The sequence below is a fragment of the Etheostoma cragini genome, chromosome 21 (assembly GCF_013103735.1).
Source record: "Etheostoma cragini isolate CJK2018 chromosome 21, CSU_Ecrag_1.0, whole genome shotgun sequence".
In the NCBI taxonomy this organism is placed as follows: domain Eukaryota; kingdom Metazoa; phylum Chordata; class Actinopteri; order Perciformes; family Percidae; genus Etheostoma; species Etheostoma cragini.
The window spans coordinates 15,082,165-15,103,045 of record NC_048427.1 but is presented as its reverse complement, the minus strand read 5'-3'; the positions used below and the strand labels follow the sequence as shown (position 1 = coordinate 15,103,045).

General features: G+C 40.4%; 2 protein-coding genes across 4 annotated transcripts in view; one reads left to right on the top strand and one right to left on the bottom strand.

Moving 5' to 3' along the window:
• Positions 1 to 857: 857 nt before the first annotated feature.
• On the bottom strand, positions 858 to 12,774 carry ubtd1b (ubiquitin domain containing 1b). The gene is made up of 4 exons (XM_034859776.1): positions 12,067 to 12,774; positions 3,161 to 3,388; positions 1,912 to 2,069; positions 858 to 1,294 (listed from the first exon to the last, which is right to left on the bottom strand). The coding sequence occupies exons 1-4, from the start codon at positions 12,146 to 12,148 to the stop codon at positions 1,007 to 1,009; spliced, it is 756 nt and encodes a 251-aa protein (XP_034715667.1). The 5' UTR covers positions 12,149 to 12,774; the 3' UTR covers positions 858 to 1,006.
• A 472-nt stretch (positions 12,775 to 13,246) lies between these two features.
• mms19 (MMS19 homolog, cytosolic iron-sulfur assembly component) overlaps positions 13,247 to 20,881 on the top strand; it is a 33,603-nt gene continuing 25,968 nt past the window's right edge. For all 3 annotated transcript variants that reach the window (XM_034859735.1, XM_034859736.1, XM_034859734.1), the window contains exons 1-12: positions 13,247 to 13,373; positions 13,913 to 13,961; positions 14,320 to 14,420; positions 14,632 to 14,717; positions 14,880 to 14,954; positions 17,551 to 17,620; positions 18,141 to 18,269; positions 18,438 to 18,499; positions 18,980 to 19,066; positions 19,187 to 19,261; positions 19,461 to 19,538; positions 20,177 to 20,315. In XM_034859735.1, coding sequence (XP_034715626.1) covers positions 13,286 to 13,373; positions 13,913 to 13,961; positions 14,320 to 14,420; positions 14,632 to 14,717; positions 14,880 to 14,954; positions 17,551 to 17,620; positions 18,141 to 18,269; positions 18,438 to 18,499; positions 18,980 to 19,066; positions 19,187 to 19,261; positions 19,461 to 19,538; positions 20,177 to 20,315 — 1,039 coding nt within the window. In that variant the 5' untranslated portion in view covers positions 13,247 to 13,285. The remainder of the gene's footprint in view (positions 13,374 to 13,912; positions 13,962 to 14,319; positions 14,421 to 14,631; positions 14,718 to 14,879; positions 14,955 to 17,550; positions 17,621 to 18,140; positions 18,270 to 18,437; positions 18,500 to 18,979; positions 19,067 to 19,186; positions 19,262 to 19,460; positions 19,539 to 20,176; positions 20,316 to 20,881) is intronic.

Here is a 20,881-nt window from a genome sequence, read left to right as displayed (position 1 = left end):
ACCGGGAAAACAGTCTCGTCTCTGTGAGCCTTGTCAGAGGCAAATCATATGGGCCAAATACATAATCCTTTTTTACACACACACACACACACACACACACACACACACACACACACACACACACACACACACACACACACACACACACACACACACACACACACACACACACACACACACACACACACACACACACACACACACACACACAGTTTTGTCTGCAAGGTTTGTAAAATAATCATTAAAACAAAAGGCAGCAGTTATAGCTTGGATCAAAGTAAGAGTTCCTGAATTTAAAAAAATACAGAAGGCTTAGCCTAGCGGTACAACTAGCGTCTGCAGGACATTAAACCCTTTTTTTGTTTCATCTTGTAGAAGGCACACAAACTACCACAAAAGTATAGTAATAATCTTCAAATGTGCAAAAAAAGCTCAGTTTACATTATTTCCTCGATAAAGAGAAAGAAAGGAGGAGGGGGTTCTGTATGTCCCTCTCTGCCTCCCCCTCCTCTTTCTGTGGAGGAGAATAGGGATTGGGGTGCAGAGTCCATGTGCGTCATATTAGAAATGTGCTTCAGAACCAACCCAAACACCTCCGCATGTCTTCCATTGGCACTTAGTGTTAGTGCAGATTAAAAAAGAGGCAGAGGCAAGTCTGCATGTGCCGAATGATGTGCACATTTTATCTGTGGTTGACAAGTTCTGCTTTTACTTGGAGATAAGGGGACGAGGATCTTCAGAGTTGCTGTGGTGACTGGATTCACTTAAAGAGGAAAGCCAGCAGACCCCAAGAATGATACAATGACACATAGTAGGTGAAAGAAAGCAGCACTTTTGAGTTCCTCCCTCATGTTTTAACTACAAAAGTAGTGCTGTACCTCCACAGTACGATTTAATTTCAATAACAGCATAAGCATAAGTAATCCAGAAAAAGGAGGCACCTCTGGTCCTTTAAGTGTCTTCCACCAACCTCACTACCCGCTTCACCCTCTCTCCCTCCATCCATCTATCTATCCTCTGGATCCTCGGGTAATTCAGACACAGGCGAGGAGGTGGTGGCTGGCAGCTTCGGGGCTCGGAGGGCCTGCGGGTTGACAATGACCTGGATGACAAAGTCCTTCTGGATCTTAGTGTCCTGCAGCCGCGTCTTGTCCGTGAGCAGCTTCCCGGAGAAGAACCAGCGCTGGTGGGCGCCGTCGATGTCCTCCTGGGCCTGCAGCTGCTTCTTCAGTAGCCCTATGGTGTCCCCCATGCTGGCGCTGAGGCGCAGGTCCGTGCCCGTAGACAGTCGTACCTAGGCCAAACAGGAAGTGGGAAAATAAACACCGGCAAAAAGAGACACGTGAAATTTGTCTTTGCAGGATAAATACAGACGGTAATATGAGGATTATTAATGGCTTATTTCCCTTTGAATCAATATAAAAATTTTGTATCAATGATTGACTTACGTATTTTCTGTTTATAAGGTCCTGCCGACTACATCATATCCATATCGTTTCCAGACAAATGAAATAAATGTCAGACTGACTGACTTGTGATGTGCATTCTTCTTTAGAGAATTAGTTTTGAGAAATATCTCGATGTATTCTCTTTAGAACTTTTGTTATTATTAAAGAAGGACAAGAAAATCGCAATACATATTTTGAATCCGAACCCATGTATTATGACAGAATCAAATCGGACCAAGTATATCGTCTCAGTCCTAGTTCTTAGATGATACAGAGACCTATGAGATCCAAAAAAGTTTAACTGGTGAGTTACCTTTAAATAATCATGTTGATGACCATTTTAAAAATATATTCCATTTGTTGGAAGAGCGAGCAAATATAATTCAGAGAATAGACAAACAACAAATAAATTGAAAAACAAAACAAAAAACAAGTCCTTTAGGAGCTATGTTTGTCCCTGTACCTTGAGCTGGAACTCCTTCTTGGGTGCTACTTGGGGGTCGGGGCTATCGCTGGGGTCGTCGTCGCTGCGCTCTGAGATGAGGTTGACGGGTGGAGCCAGGCAGTAGACGGGTAGCTGGTAGCGGTTCCCCAGTTCGTCGTAACACTCGGCGAGAGTACCTGGAGAGGGGTGTCCAAAAAAACAGGACGTGTTGTTTTACTGACTCTGTGTTCGAGTTTCTTCTCCCAGACATTTCAGATGCTAGGTAGGGCAGGGTAGTCTTTACCAACACCAATACCGTGGCTTTGATACTGGTTCCAAAACTATTCTCTTTTCAATGCCAATTTCACAAAATCCATTTTAACAAAAAAATAAAATAATTTACATTACGGTCAAAAAAAAAATTTGAGCTCCTACTACGTGTCTCTCTATTTGCGTAACGTAGTGTTTTTCCTGCCTGCCTCTACAATGTGTAACATTAAATAGCCAGTCCCCAGCATTATTAGATCTTGGTACAAGCATGCTGCGTGCAATTCCTATGATATTCCGACCAAGCTAATGAAAGTGAATATGCCACTAAGATTCCCGTTTACATGTTGTCATGCAAAATACGATTTTGTTCAGTTTTCCAGCGGTGGGAGACTTGTTGGACTGTGCCAACACAGCGTCCCTCTTTCATTCCTTCAACCAGCATCTTGACTGGTCAGCGTAGTGATGTGTGCAAATATTGACAAACCTGTTGATGTCCAGGTCCAAGTAGCCGTGTTTCTCCTTCTTATCGGGTCTGCAGCCTTGCAAACTGTTGGCTGGTTGTTCTCTGTACAGCAACCATAGCAACGCACACAGCTGACCATATGGTGTAAACAGGCAGGAGGCCCTAAACTACGGTAAAAACCCTGATTGAGACGCGTATTCCAAATGTGCTGTATACAGGTAAAAAAAAATGCCTCTAAAACCCAAATAATACCAGAATATCCCACATGTTTTAATCGGAAAATAATATATACAGAAAAAGGACTTATTTGAAATATCCAACTGGAATATGCTGTTTACATGACATGTATCAAATTCAGACATAATTCGGAATATTGGTGTGCATGTAAACACACTGACTGACGCTGATGAGATTTACTCCTTAGGTATTGAAATAAAATATGGAATGAAAAGGCATTTTTCAATACTATAGTCGGTGCCTAAAAAGTATTGAATATGGTAGCCGGTCCTACTGCTAAGTGGTTTTGTTATTTTGTTATGAGATTTCTGGCCTTACCATGTGGCAGTGTGATACTGGCTCCGTCCACTATAGCCTGGGCCAGCTCTTGGTCGTTAAACTCCAAGGCGACGGCCGCAGCTTTCAGGGCGTCCCAGATCTCCTTCCGGCCCTCGAAGGCCGGCGCTGTGTCCCAGAACTCGTCCCGCTTGCTCCGTAGCTGGCCTTCGGTCATCGGATAGTCGCTCTTCCACTTGGGACGATCTTTCTTTAGAGGCTCGTTACGTCCTGGGATGGGAAGGAAAAACAAGAGAGGATCGGTGCAGGTAGTGAAAAGATCTGTGACTTATGTTGGTTTGAAACCACAACTCAACCCAACAAGCGGGTACGGTGCCCATTTACTGGAAACTCTTGGGGACAAACTACACCCTTATGCTCGTATTTAGCCATCATCCTGTTATTTGTGATCCAATACACTGCAGTATATATAAGTGACAAGGGACACAAAACGATTTAACTGTAACTGAAATTTCTCAAGATGCTAAGGACTCCTTTATCTTTTCCTTTCAAACCTGAGGCAACGCAGATTGAATAAATAAGCTTGCTGATTTGCCTGACAGGGGATAAAGGGACAACAGAAAACAGGGACAAGCAACATACATGATTAGTTTTAATTGGAATCATTTATATATAATGATATATTTATCATTTATAAATGATTCTGATAAATATACAGTATATTTAGAAAATAAAATAAAAATGAACAAAACACCCTTCAGTGTTGAGTGTTGATATTGCATAGGTTGTCCACCAGAGGGCGCCACACCATCCCTGTGGGGTACACTTTTTTTTCTTTTCCTTTTTGTTTTTGTGTTTTTGTTCAAAAGGACTTTAAGTTTCATATCTTAAATTTGTACTTTAATACATTTTATTTATAAGAACTTTAATATATTTTGACATTCCTCTGTTCTGCTGGGACAATAAAAACAAGTTTATTTTTAAACTGCATTAGCAGTATTTAAGTGAGGACTCATTAATAACTACAAATAACTAATGTTGGGGAAATCTGTTTTGTCACATGTTTTTGGATTTTTTATATGTACTGTATATATAGATATATATATATATAGATATATATATCTATATATATATAGATATATATAGAGAGAGAGATATACACGAGAGGCTGGTTTTAATGTATGGAAATAGTGGTTATTGATACTGTATAAACAGCTGAGCAACAGAGAGAGTGTCATTTACGGAAAAACGAGCAAGTACAGAGCATGAAGAGATACCTACATTTCTGTGTGATGCTAAAATATTTTCATGTTAACAATAAAACCTGCATTCATTCAAATATGCAATAATGCGTTGATTGTTGCAAATAGGTCTGCAATTAGTAATTATTTTTTGTCGATTAATCGGTCAATTATGTTCTAGATTAATCAATTAGTTGTTTGGTTTATAAAATGTCGGAAAATGGTGAAACATGTCCGTGAGTGTTTCCCTAATCCAAGATGACGTCCTATGTTTTGTTCCCATCTTAAAACATATTTAGTTTACGTTCATAGAGCAGTGAAGAAACTATTTACAATATTCGCATTTAAAAAGTTGGAATCAGAATTGTTCCCTTATTTCATTAAAAAAATACATTGATAATCGATTATATAAATTTTTTGCAAATCTGCTGTAATTTATAAGCTTGCACTCATACTGATCACTCAGAAGATACTTTACCAGTATACCAATATAAACATTTTGGCATAATACAAAATTCAAATGTTAGTGAAGAAAGCACCTTACCAAAGTTGTGCATTTCTGCAGTGCCATATTAAGGTGCAGTGCTTTTGTACCCAGAAAAGCACCACATTATGCAAAGAATAGGCAGACTGATTCGTGAATAACATGTTGTTCCCATTAATTCATGTCCTTTGCTTTCATCTCTTAACATATGATAAACAGAGCTGGCAAAGAGAGAGGGAGAGAAACGCTAGCTGTCACCAGAGACAGAGAACATCCCACCCCCACAACACTGTCATCCCAATCTAAAATTAGGAGGTCATTCAGGGTTTGCAATATGCATGAAGCACGTGGAGCGTATATCTGTCTAACCTTACCTGTGTTTCCCACCATTCAATATTAAACACAAAGCACAACTGGGCCAGGAGAGCACTTCTATTAGTGCGTGACCCTCAGACCTCCACTAGGACAAATTACAGCCAACATTTCTGCTCACCATTCCCAGTGGTGGAAGAAGTATTGAGATTCTTAGAACACTGTAAAATATACTCCTGAATTAAAAATTTCACTTGAGTAAAAGTATGTACGTATCATCAGGAAAATTGATTTAAATTATTATAAGTATGGTACTCAAATCAAAAAAATCCTCATTTTAGAAACTGGAAATGATCCAAACTGTTTGGCCAATCAACCAAATGTCTAATCACCTAATCATTTCAGATGGACTTGCAGGTCTGTTATATTAGTGGGTAGTTTAATTTATAATAAAACTAATTTCATAAAGCTACATGTGTTTTGTGAGCAAAAATCTTAAATTTGTAAAGGAACTAGTACACTAAAGCTGTCAGATAATTGTAGTGGAGTAAAAAGTAAAATATTTCTTTCTGAAATGTAGAAGTAGAAAGTGGCACATAAGAAAGTACAAGTAGCTCAACATTTGTACTTAAGTACAGTACATGAGAAAATATGATCAAGGAGGGTATTATAGCAAATACAACCCCGACTAAAACAAAACAAAATATTGATTTAAATGGGAGTTTGATTTAAATACGATTGTATTGCTTCCGCTAAAAGGAAATAGGCTGCGTTCTTATCCCTACCAGCGTAGCGATCACAGACGGTATATAAAGACGTGGCAATAGACGCTCACCAGATCTGCTGCCATTGCTTGCATTGGAGGACAGGAGTTGCTCCACGTTTCCCCACTTTTTCCCCACATGTATTCAACTAAGTCATGTAATAAATGTCGTTACATTTCACCACTGTAGTCAAACATCTGAACATTTCCAAGTAATTCTGCACGCCTAGGTCACAGACACCACAATTTACCACACCGGCTATTGTCTGGTGTAACATTTTTCCACAATGGGTTAGGCCTGCACAATTGGGGAAAGGGGTGGGGGTGGGGGGGGGGGGGGGGGGGGGGGGGGGGGGGGGGGGGGGGGGGGGGGGGGGGATGGGGGAATCAAAAAATTGTTTTGGTTACAATTGACATCACGATTCTCTGCCACGATTTTTTTGGACAATGACAAAACAAAACAAATTGGCAGTACCGAACATTGCGCATAACCACAAGTCTCAATGAAGAGAAGGGAGTATTTAAATGCTTGGGAGAAGTTTAAAATCTATTTTATACAGTCTGTTTAAAACTCACAGAAGAAAGTAGCATTGGTGATTAAAAAAAAAAAAAAAATGAAGTTCTTTTAAAACAAAAAAAACAAAACATCGTGAACAGGGTGACGATTAATCATGCGGGCCTACTATGGGTTGTACTTTAACACAAGAGTTTGTGGTACAACAAGCTTTTCTTTTAGTTTAATGAATCCCAAATGCCAAATCCCTTCAGTTTAGGTTGTCAAAAAACATTTAGTAGTTGTCAAAAATGTCCAAACGTCTGCAAGGCAGAGATGCCAATCAATGAGGAGTGAAGGGATGGAAATTGAAGAGACAGAACTCATCTAAGAGGTTGCATTTCTTTGAAACAAATTATTTATAGTGCAGGCGGCTCAGGAGGAATAATTTGGAGGACATGGGGTGGTGTAGGATTAGCACTTGGTGGAGGAGTGATCCTAAGGGGCTTCCTCACTAGCTCTCAACCAAAGTGTTGTCTATATGGAAGATACATGGGCTTTTAATTGCAATATCTATCCTAATGTGGCTCATATTTTAGATCTGTAACAATTACTACATAATTGTCTTGATTGTCAAATTTGACATTTTGCATTTCATTTACTTTGTGATGAAATGAATTTGTGAAAAAAGGGGCAGGACCAAATAAGCCATTTGCTTTTGCCTGCCCCTTCTCGAACTAATCCTTTTATTATTTTTATTTATTTGTGGTGTTTTATTTATGGTTTTAAATTTTTATTTTGTATTGCAACATTGTCGATTGTTCGAGATATATATAAACAAATGGCAGACTATAACTTTACATAATGGTGCACTTTGTTCATTTAGCTGTGGATCCATTTATAAGGTCAAGCTTGTATGCAGTTTGGTGCACATGGTTTCATCTACGGATTATGATTAAGCACCTTCTTCTTTCTTGATCATGTGCTTAAATGTCTTGCTACTTATTGCTTATGGCAGAAGCCAGTCCACTGTTGACATATCGTTAAAAGTTGGCTAAATAATGTCATGTGAGCTATTCTAGGATTTCAGCAGCAGTGTTTTAAAGACCCCCTTTCCTAAGACAAGGGCAGATTGAGAACTGGTTCTCTCTTCATGCTACAGAGTCAACACAATGTCTACAGAGTAGTGGTCATCCGACACTGCTTTTACAACGACCAATGGCGACCAATTAGAGAGCAGGGTGACCAACGGACGGTCTTTTCTGCCAGTCACCGTGTCCTCCAGCAGAGAGTACAAGAAAACCAAATGTTAGCTAAATTCTATACAAAAATATTACATTTTTGGAAATAAGTGTGGTGCGGTGGACTGTCTGTGTGTGTGTGTGTGTGTGAGAAAAGTGGGAAGTAACGAAAGGAAGTGATTCATGATGATCAAATCTAACTGAGGCAGACCAAAACAGAGACATGAAGCAATCCATTACAGATGCGTGGAGCAATATCAGGGTGTTATCATCCAGCTGGGCTCATAATAAGCAGGTGCCAGTGGTGAAGCTATAGTGAAGTGTGTTGTATTTATGAGTAGTAGGACCAAGGATGATATAGCAGGCTGCTCGGTCCGTATGTCAAACACGACACACCCAACAACCATAGGTGGCTGTTAAAGGATTACTTGCTTCTGGGGAAAGAATGTACAAGGACGACACATTATGTTTCTTTGGCCCTGCAAAGACATTTAACAGCCTCTCACATTCCCCTGACATGAGGCAATGTAATGAGGGCGGGGTGTTTTCTCTGTTTCTCTTTGAAAGCAGACACAACACTCTTTATCCAGACACAGACTGAATCTACGGCTGCACAGTTAATCGCAACTTTATCAAAATCACAGTATAGACTAGCGCAATATCAAAATAGCAGTGGGGGGGCGGGGAGAAATATTTGTCAAAGACTATAAAATTGTCAAACCATTCTGAATGAAGTATTATTTTAGAGAAATCCCAGCCTACAAAGCCTATCCTACAGACTAAATAAAAAGTCTTTGTTTGATGCAGATCCTCACATAAAAAAACACACTATAAATCATTAAAACAAAAAAATATATATGTTCAATGTTTTTCAAGGAAAAATTAGATTAACAAAACAAAAATGCTGATTCCCTCCCAAATTGTGAATCATATGGCAATATTAATCAAAATAACCGCAATTAGATATTGTGCAGCACTAACTGTTCATGTGCGCACGCACACCCCCACACACCCCCACCCCCACCCCCACACCCACACACACACACACACCCCCACACCCACACCCACACACACACACCTTATCACAAGGGTGCGTTAGGCTTTCTGCAACTACAGATAAGGCCAACCTCTGATCCTCGACAAAGTCCTGTGTAGCATCCATAGTGTTAATTAAGAAGACTTCCTCAGCCGGACTCAATTTAATTTCTCCTGTCACAGACTTCTGACAAGACGGCACAAAATATTTCGCATACAGCTGTTTTCCACTGACAGACAGTGAGCCAAGAAGAGCTCTTCAAAATATGATCAAAAAAGTTAGTAGATAAATAAACTCGTCAGTGCTTATTCTCTGTTGTCACCAATCTAATTAATTATGAAACAAATACATTTCAAATATTTCTGTACACCAACTAGAGCCCGACCGATTAAAGGATATTAAGACCTATACAAATATTTGGTCATTTAAAAATCATATATATATATATTTTTATTTTATCCAGAAACTCGTCACAAAACAAACAGATTTCCCTAACATTATTTATTTGTAGTTGTTTGAGTTCTCACTAAAATAATGATGATAATTTGTTTATTGTCTAACAGAACAGAGGAACATCAAAATATATTCTGATGAATAAAATGTATAAAAAATACAAACTTAAGATATGAAACTTAAAAGTCCTTTGAACAAAAACACATTAACAAAAAAAAAGTCAGTGTTGCCAACAGTGACGTTGCAGAGCGCCCTCTGGTGGACAAACTATGCAACGCTCATAACATGGTTGACCGTTTGTTCTTATTTTTTTTTAAATATGAATTTGTCCTAATCATTTATGTCATTATAAATGATCCCGATGAATGAATTTTTTTTTTTTAATTAGTATCGGCCAATAATATCAGTCGGGCTCAAACACCAACATCTTGTTAATTAATGGCCAACATTTACTGGTACCAAAAACTATGTACTGTATGATCAGCCTGGCCAATTCATCATCATTGTCATGTTCTAAACTCAAATAATCTGTATTTTCTGATTAAGGACTGCTAGAAAACCTAGTGGTGATGGGCTTTGTCTTTCTTAGAATATAGTTCCAGCTAGTATGCAGTTAGAATATGGCTGTGTCTCACGTGATATGGTTATTTGTACACCCTGTGACTATACAAATCACAACATGTATATGTAAAGTTGACTATCGTTGCTTTCACAATATTTACACAACGAGATTTTTGATTTATAATCATCAGTAATGTGGATATCATTATTAGGGGGTAAAGGCAAATAATAGAACAATAACAAAAAATGACATCACTTTACTGTAATGCAGCCTTTAAAACCAGGAAAAGACTAAACTTATGCCATATCACTATATTACAATATCCAAACTCTAAGACAATATCTAGTCTTGTATCATAATATCGATATAATATCAATATATTGCCCAGCTCTACGTTTTTCCTGATGTAAACTGGAGACAATTCCTGTTGGAAAAAGACAGATTGGAAAACTTTTCATCAGCAAAGTTGGTAGAAACGAAGGGGACAGAACCTAAATCCAAATGAACAACAGGCACATTCAGACACTATGGAGGAAGTGCAGTGTAGAGGAAATGTCACAGTAATGCATTTGGCTGAAATAAATCACTTCCACTGTTTAACTTTTGAGTAAAATAAAAAGGCTATATCTTGTATTTCTGTAAACTGCTGGAGAGTCTGGTACAACTGACCAAGTAATTGACCCTTAGCAGAGATTTTAACACACCTCGGCAAAAGGGCCTAAAGGTTGTTTCCCATCATGAGTCTATAACAACATTCAGAAACAGGAAGGTGTGTAAAGCCTATAATAGTCCAATAACCGCTAAGCATTTCCATGTGTCAATACATGTGTATAACACCATCGTACAAATCAGAATCAGCTTTATTTTCCCCCCAGGTATGAGGACTAATACGAGGAATTTTGCTTTGGATCGTATTCCAGCTAAATATCATTGACATTGTGGTCTTGGGTCAGAGCTCTGAGGAAATTCAGAACATCTGCCAATGCAGCTGGCGGCTGCGTCACGCAGTTTAGTCTGGTTGTACATATAACATTTACTCTTGCTAAGTGCCAAATTACATCTGTCATCATCGAAGACAAGTATAGGAGAACAAAACGTGGCAGTCCGCCAGTGTTTATCTTTAGAAGAATGCTATTTTCCTGGAAGCTAAGTAATGGGTATAATGACCTCAAGTCCCTGATGTGAGTAATCAACATATCCGCAGCTTCGGGAATCAATGTAACCTCCGCTTCCGTGTTACCATTTGCAAGAACAACAAGTAACACGTCCTGCTCGGTCACTTCATCGACATTAAAACTCCAGTGTGAGATGGTGTCATCACAGTGCTACCATACTGCCAATTTTTAGATGTCAGTTGGCCCAACAAGCTTACTGTTGTCGGATTAAGCGTGAGGTTTGAAATTGTTGGGAGACAAAATCGTCTGCCTTGTTGTATGTGCAATGTCAGGCAAATGTAGGCATAGTGTGGGTGAATTTGGCTGTAATGAGCGTTAAGAGTGGGTGTAGGACAGTAGATAGTTTACCTGGGGGCTCAACTTAAACAGCACAGAGAGTTATTGACACCACATTCTGCGTGCTGGCAAAACAGCAAAGGGAATGCTTTCTGTCAGGAGTGACAAGAACAAAGCAGCAAGAAAAAGCAGGCTGCTGGTGTTTTGCCTTGCGGAAGGGACACACACATACAGGTGAACTGCATTGTATTTACACTTATAAGTAAGATTGTGTCTCCAGTAAATCAAAAAGAAATCTGACTGCCTATTCAACATCCCAAAATGCCTACTGGTACCCGTCACAGTCCTCATGCTATATTTGCTGTTGTGTAATTTCTAATAGAAGCCGCTTCAGCATTTGTGACTGTACAATATGATTACTATCTAATCGACTCAAATGAATATACACATTGGTCCGAGCCTGCCCATCCTTTAAGTCAGTTTTATGGAGAGATGACATGTAGTGCATGCAGAAAGACAGTCCAGAGTGTTGGACCAAATAGTCCTTTGTTCTTCTGTTTAGCAGCAGACAGGAAAACAAAAAGATGGGCAAGGTGAAACCCAATCACAGCTGGTCACTTGAGATGCATTTGAGTCGGAAATACACCTGGATACAGTCTCAACCACACCTAATGGGGTCATATGTGCATTTTGTGCACTTCAATGTGTATTGTACTGGACTGTTTTGTCACAGCAGGGGTTAACACACTGAACTGGCAAAATGTGGAAAGATTTTGCAAATCCTTAATTTAGAATAAAAGTAGAAGGCATAAGTAGTGATGTGGAAATAAGTTGTTGTAAAAACTTGTTATGATTTAAGGAACTGCCACACATGGATACATAGCTACCGTTGTACACGGACCAACGTCTTACCTCCTCGTCCACCGTTCCTGGACGAGCCTCGGCTCTGTGTGTCCTCCCAGCCTTCCCAGTATCTCCCCACACATCCTCCCATGGTTAATGGGCTGCAGATTGTTTCCACGCGTCGTACTAGCTGAAAAGGGGGGCCATCACGTACGAAGACGATTAACTAGGTATGAGAAAGACGGGTTGCAATCCTGCGGGTCACCCGTAGCAGGTTACATGGGAACTTGAGGATGGTTACCTGTATGATCGTGGCGTAAATTGCGCTTTCTTTACATGTATCAGGGCTGTTTGTGTGTGACACGACCCCACAGCATTCAAAGCTTTTGGCCAGCACCTGAGTTTCCCAAATCAGCAAGACGCCGCAAGATCTTCCAACCCGCTTTTTTAAATGTTAGGATATAGCCAGCATTGCCCTTTTAAGTTGGGCTAGTTGTAAATGGTGAAGTCCAGCAGTCCAAACAGCGCGCGCCGTCCTCGCTAACAAGCTAACAGGGCCAACCAGCTAAGTTAGCTCCTAAATCATCAATACAAACTTCCGCGCACTCCTGAACATGTCCTTAGGCGTTTAGTTTATTCCAAATGCTGTGTACCACTTCTATTCTTTGACGTTGTATCCAGCATTATGTTTCTTTAAATCCCTCTCAGCATTGTTTTCATAGTACGGTTGCTTCCCTCTCTGCTGGTAAAAGGTGACTAGCGGGGGAGCTAGCGCACCGAACTTTTTTACGCCTGCGCGTCAGCAAGCAGGCAGGTGTTGGGTTCCTTTACGTCAGGACCAAGGCGAGTCTGCAAATAAATTCGACACCGATTGAGGTATCACATAGCCATTAAGTGCAGCTACTGTTTATTGTTTGGAGTATATTATTATTGATTCATTTGAAAATTTTAACAGTACAAAAGCCCACAGTGCCTTTGAGAAAATGGAGACGGTGTAATTGATCACACAAATAATTCCACGCTAGGCTTATTTTGGCGTTTTTGGAAGTCGGACAGCACCTGAAGGCAGCACAAAAAATAAACGTTTTATTTTCAACTATCTCAACTTTCAGAAAACATTAAAATTTCAAGCAACTTACAACTCACTCAAATGGGCTCAATGTATGATAGCATTGTTCGTTAATGGTCTTATTATATTTAACGTTCACGTTAACATTAGTCACTTTTTATCTCCCCCAACCCCTAACTTTTCGCGCATGCGTGTTCTCAATTGAGTTGCAGGAGCACGATGGCTGCGGACAGTACCTTGCTGCTGTCTCTGGTGGAGGAATTTATCTCTGGACTACAGGACAGCAAGGCTAAAGATACAGCAACAGGTAAATACATCTTCATCTTATTTTCCTCGACACCTTTCCACAACTGCTCGTTGCGAAAAACAAGCCGTAGGAGCTGCTGAACTGCCGCTTCGAGGATGCGCAACACTACATGATGGTTAACGTTGACTAGCTAACTAAGCGCCACAACATCCTGTGTGGTGTCCACCCTCATAAAAGTAAAACACATAGGTTGTGACACCGGTCTGCTCATTTTTATCGTCATACCAGCACACGCCAAATATATACCTAACGTTTAATTGTATTGTCATTCGACTAGTAATGTGGCTTTTGATGCTAGTTCAGTGTGGTTGTACAGCATGCTGCCTGCTAGCTGCTGTTTGTGTGCGTGTGTGTCCAAATTAAAAGCATCCTGTCAATGAACTGTGTGCCTTTGAACCCCACCGATGCTGCTAGTTAATCTGTACTACTAGTTAGTTGTGCTTGTGTGTTGTACTACGTTTTCTGTGTGTGTGTGTGTTTGTAGATAGTTATCTTATCACTTATCTGCTGCAATTTACTAAACTTGGCTTTCTGTTCAGGTGTCAAAGACGGAAAGTTTACAGTACTACAGCTGGTGGAGGCACTGGGGTAAGCTATCAACACGTTTCCAATATTACACCATTAACCATAACCATAGCACAATTTAATGTATTCTTTTATCTGATGCAGTCTTATTTTGTTCATGTATGTTTTAGACAATGGAGGTTAGCTAGTAAAAGTTCAAAGTTTTACATTTCTTGAAAGATAAGTTAACATATTAAATGTAGCTAATGATACCCAGCCAAGCCAAAATGAGGTTTTCTCATGAATGGTACGTGATTTACCGTACTTGAAACTGTCAACATGATATTGTAGACTTCTATTTGCTGAAAGGCATTCGTTCAATTTAGAGTTGCTGCATATTAATATTTAATAATTGACATTTTCATTTCATTCCCTGTTAAAGACCGAGTTTGACCAGCTCTCAGTCTCACACTCGAGCCAGAGGAGTCCAGCTTCTCTCTGAAGTTTTACAGGAGTGCTATGGAAGCCTCACTGAGACAGAAGGTACACAATTTCTCTTATATTTTGTAGAAAATCTATCCCTCTCTCTTCTTTACTCTTTTAGTTTTCTAGATACCATAAACAATACTGACATGCTTTTTGGGTACAAAAATGTATCCAATAAGTGTTGCCAGTGGTCTTGCAGGTCTTCATGAACATATTTTTGTAAAGAGTGATATTTAATCGCATGTCTCTCTGTCTCTGTTCTCCCCAGTGGAAGTGCTCATTGCCTTCTATGAAAACCGTCTAAAGGACCATTACGTCATCACACCACCTGTCTTACGGGGGCTCGGAGCGCTGGTGAGTGTCTGCTGCTGATGGATTTTTCAATGACAACAACACTAAAGATGAACTGCATGCTAAATGTTCAAGTTAGTTGCTACTTGGCAGTTTTGAGAGATTCATTTTGAGAAGCTCCAACACGACCAATGTGCACATTGTGTGTGTTTTTGCTTTCTCCAGACAAAATGTACAGTGTTGCCTCCTGGCTCAGCTGTGTCCATGCTGAGGTCATTGTTCCAGGATGTTCATGTTCAGGTGAGACTTGAAGCTGTGTTGTAATAAAGAGGTTGAAATTTTAGTCAGCAAAATCTTTTTTTTAACATGCACCCGTGAAAGTGATTTATGTGGGGAGATACAGTGAGGAAAATAAGTATTTGAACACACTGCTATTTTGCAAGTTCTCTCACTTAGAAATCATGGAGGGGTGTGAAATTGTCATTGTGGGTGCATGTCCACTGTGAGAGACATAATCTAAAAAATAAAATCCAGAAATCACAATGTATGATTTTTTTAACTATTTATTTGTATGATACAGCTGCAAATAAGTATTTGAACACCTGTCCATCAGCTACAATTCTGACCCTCAAAGACCTGTTAGTCTGCCTTCAAAATGTCCACCTCCACTCCATTTATTATCCTAAATTAGATGCACCCGTTTGAGGTCATAAGCTGCATAAAGACACCTGTCCACGCCGTACAATCAGTAAGAATCCAACTACTAACATGGCCAGGACCAAAGAGATGTCCAAAGACTCTAGAGACAAAATTGTACACCTCCACAAAGCTGGAAAGGGCTACGGGGAAATTGCCAAGCAGTTTGGTGAAACAAGGTCCACTGTTGGAGCAATCATTAGAAAACGGATGAAGCTAAACATGACTGTCAATCTCCCTCGGACTGGGGCTCCATGCAAGATCTCACCTCGTGGGTTCTCAATGATCCTAAGAAAGTTAAGAAATCAGCCCAGAACTACACGGGAGGAGCTGGTCAATGACCTGAAAAGAGCTGGGACCACTGTTTCCAAGGTTACTGTTGGTAATACACTAAGACGTCATGGTTTGAAATCATGCATGGCATGGAGGGTTCCCCTGCTTAAACCAGCACATGTCAGGGCCCGTCTTAAGTTTGCCAATGACCATTTGGATGATCCAGAGGATTCATGGGAGAAAGTCATGTGGTCAGATGATACCTAAATATAACTTTTTATTCATAATTCCCCTAACCGTGTTTGGAGGAAGAAGAATGATGAGGACCATCCCAAGAACACCATCCCTACTGTGAAGCATGGGGGTGGTAGCATCATGCTTTGGGGGTGTTTTTCTGCACATGGGACAGGGTGACTGCACGGTATTAAGGAGAGGATGACCAGGGCCATGTACTGCGAGATTTTGGGACCTCCTTCCCTCAGTTAGAGCATTGAAGATGGGTCGAGGCTGGGTCTTCCAACATGACAATGACCCGAAGCAAAAAGCCAGGAAAACCAAGGAGTGGCTCTGTAAGAAGCATATCAAGGTTCTTCTAGATTGTTTCCTGTCTGCGAAGCACTTGCTCTTTTATAAAGTATGCTTTGTTGGTACAGATAGGGCGGTAATCTCCCAGTCCACTAGTCGATTTATTGGTAGATACGTTCTGGCCCAACAAAAATTCTGATTGGTCGATTTTTTGCCGTGTTATTTCATCAGGTGGAAGCATAGACCGTTATGGTCTATTGGTAGAAAGCACTAATTGCTAATGGGGGTGTTGTCAAAGCATCCCTGTTTCACAGGTAACAGTCTGTCTTCAGAAGTCTTTAACTTTTTTTGGATTAGCCCAATCCACTGGGGACAGATTGAAGAGAAGTACAAGAAAGCCTTGGTTTAGTGGTTAGCTGAATATTTATTTAATCGGGAGTGTTTAATTTACAGTCAGTCCTCCTCAACCATATCAAAGACATCGGCAGTGTGGCAGCATTTTACAAAAATAGATAACGTTAAAAAGTTGGGTGCAGCTCGAACACAAATATGGCGTATCACCTAAAAACGGTACGCTAACTTTTCTGCGTTAGGTTGCCCTATCTGTTTTGAGTAGGCTATATGAACATATCAGAATTGGCATATTTCATTGTCTAATAATTGTTTTATAACTACCGGCGCACCCACACGCAACGACGGTAGCGTTACCCAGACACACCCAGACCCCCCCCCAGACCCTGCTGGATGTTAAGCTTCTACCATCCAAACGCAAAAATAATATCACGGAAGAAATTGTCGACTTTATTGCTCAGGATATGAGGCCCATTGCTGTTGTGGAGGGCTGAGGTTTGAAGAACTTGTTAATATACAGCGCCAGCACGCCACACCATCATGCATGGACTATACAACACAGTGAGGCACTGATCTTGACCACAGAAATGTTTAAATATACAGTATATATTAAAGTAGACGTGCCTTTTGTGTTTAAGAGTAAATGCTTTAAACTAATAGTCTATTTCACTCAGCCGCACAGCCGATCTCCTATGTTCAGCCGCTGATCCGTACGAGGACATGCACAGCGCGCTGATGCAGCGCTGTCAGAGCCGACAGACGAGTGTCATTTCAGTGCAAAATAATTAGGTCAGAAAAGATTTTACACACTGCAAATAGCCGACAAGGACTGCAGGAGAGTACAGTTAATCAATCTAACGTTTTTTTTTCCGCCCCTGCTTAACCATCACCCCCCCAAGTAGATTTTTAGTCAAAATTTCAGGACTTCAGTCGACCAACATTTTCTTTGTTTGATTACAGCCCTAGGTACAGGTACTTGACTCATCAAAACTGTTCCTAAATCCGGGTATTGTGGGTTAATGGCTTATTGTGTGTGTTTGTTTTTCTTCAGTCTTTGATGCTGGCAGAGAGAGCCTGCGTCTACAACATGCTCATCAACCTCATGGCGACCAGAGAAGCCGGTAAGAGATAGCAGGTTTGAGCGTGATTCAGTTGATCGAGAAAGACACTAACCGTTCTCCACCATGAATGAGAGCTTTGCTGGAAGAACACTAAGCTTCTGTGTTGAAGACACATGTGATTCCAAACAGTACAGAGTGAGTTTTGAAAGTCAGAAATCTCACCAGTTGGCTGACTAATCACTGTGGTCATTGCTCACCCCTTGCCTTCGATACTCTTACCAGCCCTGTAATAAAGGACAGAGTTGTCACACCTTCCGCATAGTGGAATAATTTGCATGCACTGAATGTTTTGCATGCAAAAAGGAGACTCCCAAAGAAGTGTTTGTGTGTGGCTGCCGGTAGTTACCGTATCATACTAAAACGACGCAGAAACACCGGTGAATTATGTTAAATCCTCACAATAGTTCATTTACATAGGCTACAGCGTAGGGTCTGTGTAAAGCCTACTGTATGTATAAGTATAAATCCGCTTTTATAGAACTTAATCAAAACTATGTGTTCCTGTTTGAATTTTCCACAGAACTGAAGGGTTTGGGGGCAGACTTTGTGTTTGGTTTTGTCCAATCAATGGACGGAGAAAGGGATCCTCGCAACCTCCTGTTAGCTTTCCAGATTGCCAAGAACATTGTCCTCCGGGGTTATGATTTAGGTGAGAGCGCATACCAGTACACAGACACAGCATCTTTTCTCGCTGTTTTCTCTGTGTCTCTGTCCCTCTCTCTGACCTTTTTATTATTTTTTGCTTTGTTAATATGCATTGCACAGTTCAAGCATGACTTTGTTTTCCTTTCCGTTGATTTCCTGTCTGCTGTCTCAGGTAAATTCGCAGAAGAGCTGTTTGAAGTGACGTCCTGCTATTTCCCCATTGACTTCAGCCCAGTAAGTCCCTGTTTACTCAGCTGCTTTGCTTTTAAGAACTGGTGAACACAGAGAGGACAGCAGACACAAATGTCATCACTAACTTCCTGTGGCTTCAGGTTAACACTGTAGACTAACAAAAATACAGCGTCTGCCTCCTCATTTGCACATGCAAATTTCCCGTCTCTATGTCACAGATGATCTCAGCTCTGTGATTGTTTGCTGACTCTCTGGAGCACATTACCACAGTGATCTAATACAGTGCAAGGTTCTATGGGACATAAAGGCCGCAACATTCCTCTAGAGCTGCAAAGATTAATCGATTTGTTGTCAAAAATTAAATTAATCGCCAACTATTTTGATAATAGATTCATTGGTTTGAATCATTTATTTAAGGAAATTCCGTAATGGATGATGTGATGTGTAGGTGCTACACATCCATGTGATATGTAGGTGCATTTATGATATCTGTCCACCCCCCCTATACATCGCCCAACCTAGCCTCCCAATGACCCCCACGGCATCACCAAAGAGGAGCTGATCCAGATGCTGAGGGACGTCCTCACTGGGACGTCACGATTTGCTGAGGTGGGTACGATTAATTTACATTTACGTTTCTCTTTTTGGTGCGATAGCCTTCTTTGTTGTGACCTTCTTTAAGGGCCTAAAGAGAGTTTTTATGTGCTATGTATTACTTCACTGTTGCAGTTTCTGTTACCGCTCATTATTGAGAAGCTGGACTCCGACGTTCAGAGTTCCAAGCTGGACTCGCTGCAGACTCTGGTAAGAAATCTCTACTATATTCTGAAGTTTATAAATACAGATAATGTTACAACTCAGTACAGCTACAGTGGAGCTGCTGAGAGGCCTAGAGCAGGAGGTTTTACATTCATCTTATGGAGGTGATGCAGGGTGTACCATAGATATTATGTCTATGGGGTTTACCTTGTTTCTTTTCTCACCACACTTGATAATTTTTCAGACTGCTGCTGTGTCACAATATGAACATAAGGACTTGGCAGAATTCCTTGAGGGACTGTGGGCGTCACTGCGCAGAGAGGTTTGGTTGAGATAAATGTACACTTTACAAACAGTAATAGTACCTATGATTTTATTCTATTGGGGTGTGTGTGTATATGATGTCTAAGCTTTGTAAGGAAATATTACAGCATCATAAACTGTTTTTTTTTGTGTGGAAAGGGCCTTCTACTTTTTGAATAGCTGAATGAAAAAAAAATCAAACACTGCAGTGTTACTCTATTATTACTCTATCCAGTTGCAAGCAACACCATTTGAACTCCAAATTATGTCTACAAGACCTTTTGAAGATGTGAGTCACCGTCTTCCAACAATAGAACTGATGGTTCAGAAGAGCGAATGTCATAGAAAACATTTAAAGGAAATGACTACAAAACACAATGCTTTAGGGGCAGCAGGGAACAAGTGTAGTTGCTCAGGCTCTAAAAGCCTAAAAAAAACAGGGTGAACACTGGACCAGTGCTGATATTCATCAGTATGTTCTTGTGTGAGAGACAAATTTCTCATGCTCCGGGCACTGAAAATCCCAATTAAAGACCTCTTACAGAAATGTGTCAAAGCATGTAGACCAAAGTAAACAAACTGTTAACGTAATCCCCTTTTTTTTGATCTGAAGAACCAACTAATGAAAGCTGTGGCCCTCTTGTTGTTTCCCTGCAGGTGTTTCAGACAGCAAGTGAGAAGATTGAGTCTGCTGGCCTCGCTGCTCTTACCGCACTCACTTCCTGTCTGTCTCGCTCAGTCCTCAACTCTGACTCTGAAGACTACCTAAGCACCTTCCTGGATCTCGTTCTCAAAGGTGAAATGTTGTGAAATTGAGCTTAAGTAAATCCTCATTTTCTTGGAAGGATTTATAAACTCCAAGAGTGTTTAGAAAAGTTGTTGAAATAAAGGAAAAATTGCTATTAGAGTCATATGGGTGAACTAAAACAGAGGTTAATAATAACAAATAACCAAATTGGGTAAAGGCTTGTTAAATGACTTTGCCCTGGTGCATGCAGAGTGGCTGGCAAGAAGAAAGCAAGGGTTTGTAGATGTAAAAAGTGCTAAACTAAATATATCAGAACTGTGATTATGGGCAGGAAATTATACCACAGTGACTGTTCAGCGCTCTGAGTTCAACCAACTGCTCGTATAGTTAATATGTCGTGTTAACAGTGCACAATATACAATGTTAACCTCGGATGATTAATTGTTTCCTGTCAAAATGCAATTAGAGTTTAGGAAACTTATTAACCAATATCACATCTTTATAGACCTATATTTAGGTAATGCAGGTCAAATATACTACTACCTTATATACTGTGTGTGTATATGTATGTAAGTATGTGTGTGTGTGTGTGTGTGTGTGTGTGTGTGTGTGTG

Excerpts from the sequence above, each read along its gene's own strand:
- ubtd1b (XM_034859776.1), bottom strand. The coding sequence starts at position 12,148 with ATGGGAGGATGTGTGGGGAGATACTGGGAAGGCTGGGAGGACACACAG. Across the intron at positions 3,389-12,066 it reads CAGGAACGGTGGACGAGGAG|GACGTAACGAGCCTCTAAAG; the intron begins GTAAGACGTTGG and ends TTCCCATCCCAG. Across the intron at positions 1,295-1,911 it reads AGAAGGAGTTCCAGCTCAAG|GTACGACTGTCTACGGGCAC; the intron begins GTACAGGGACAA and ends TGTTTGGCCTAG.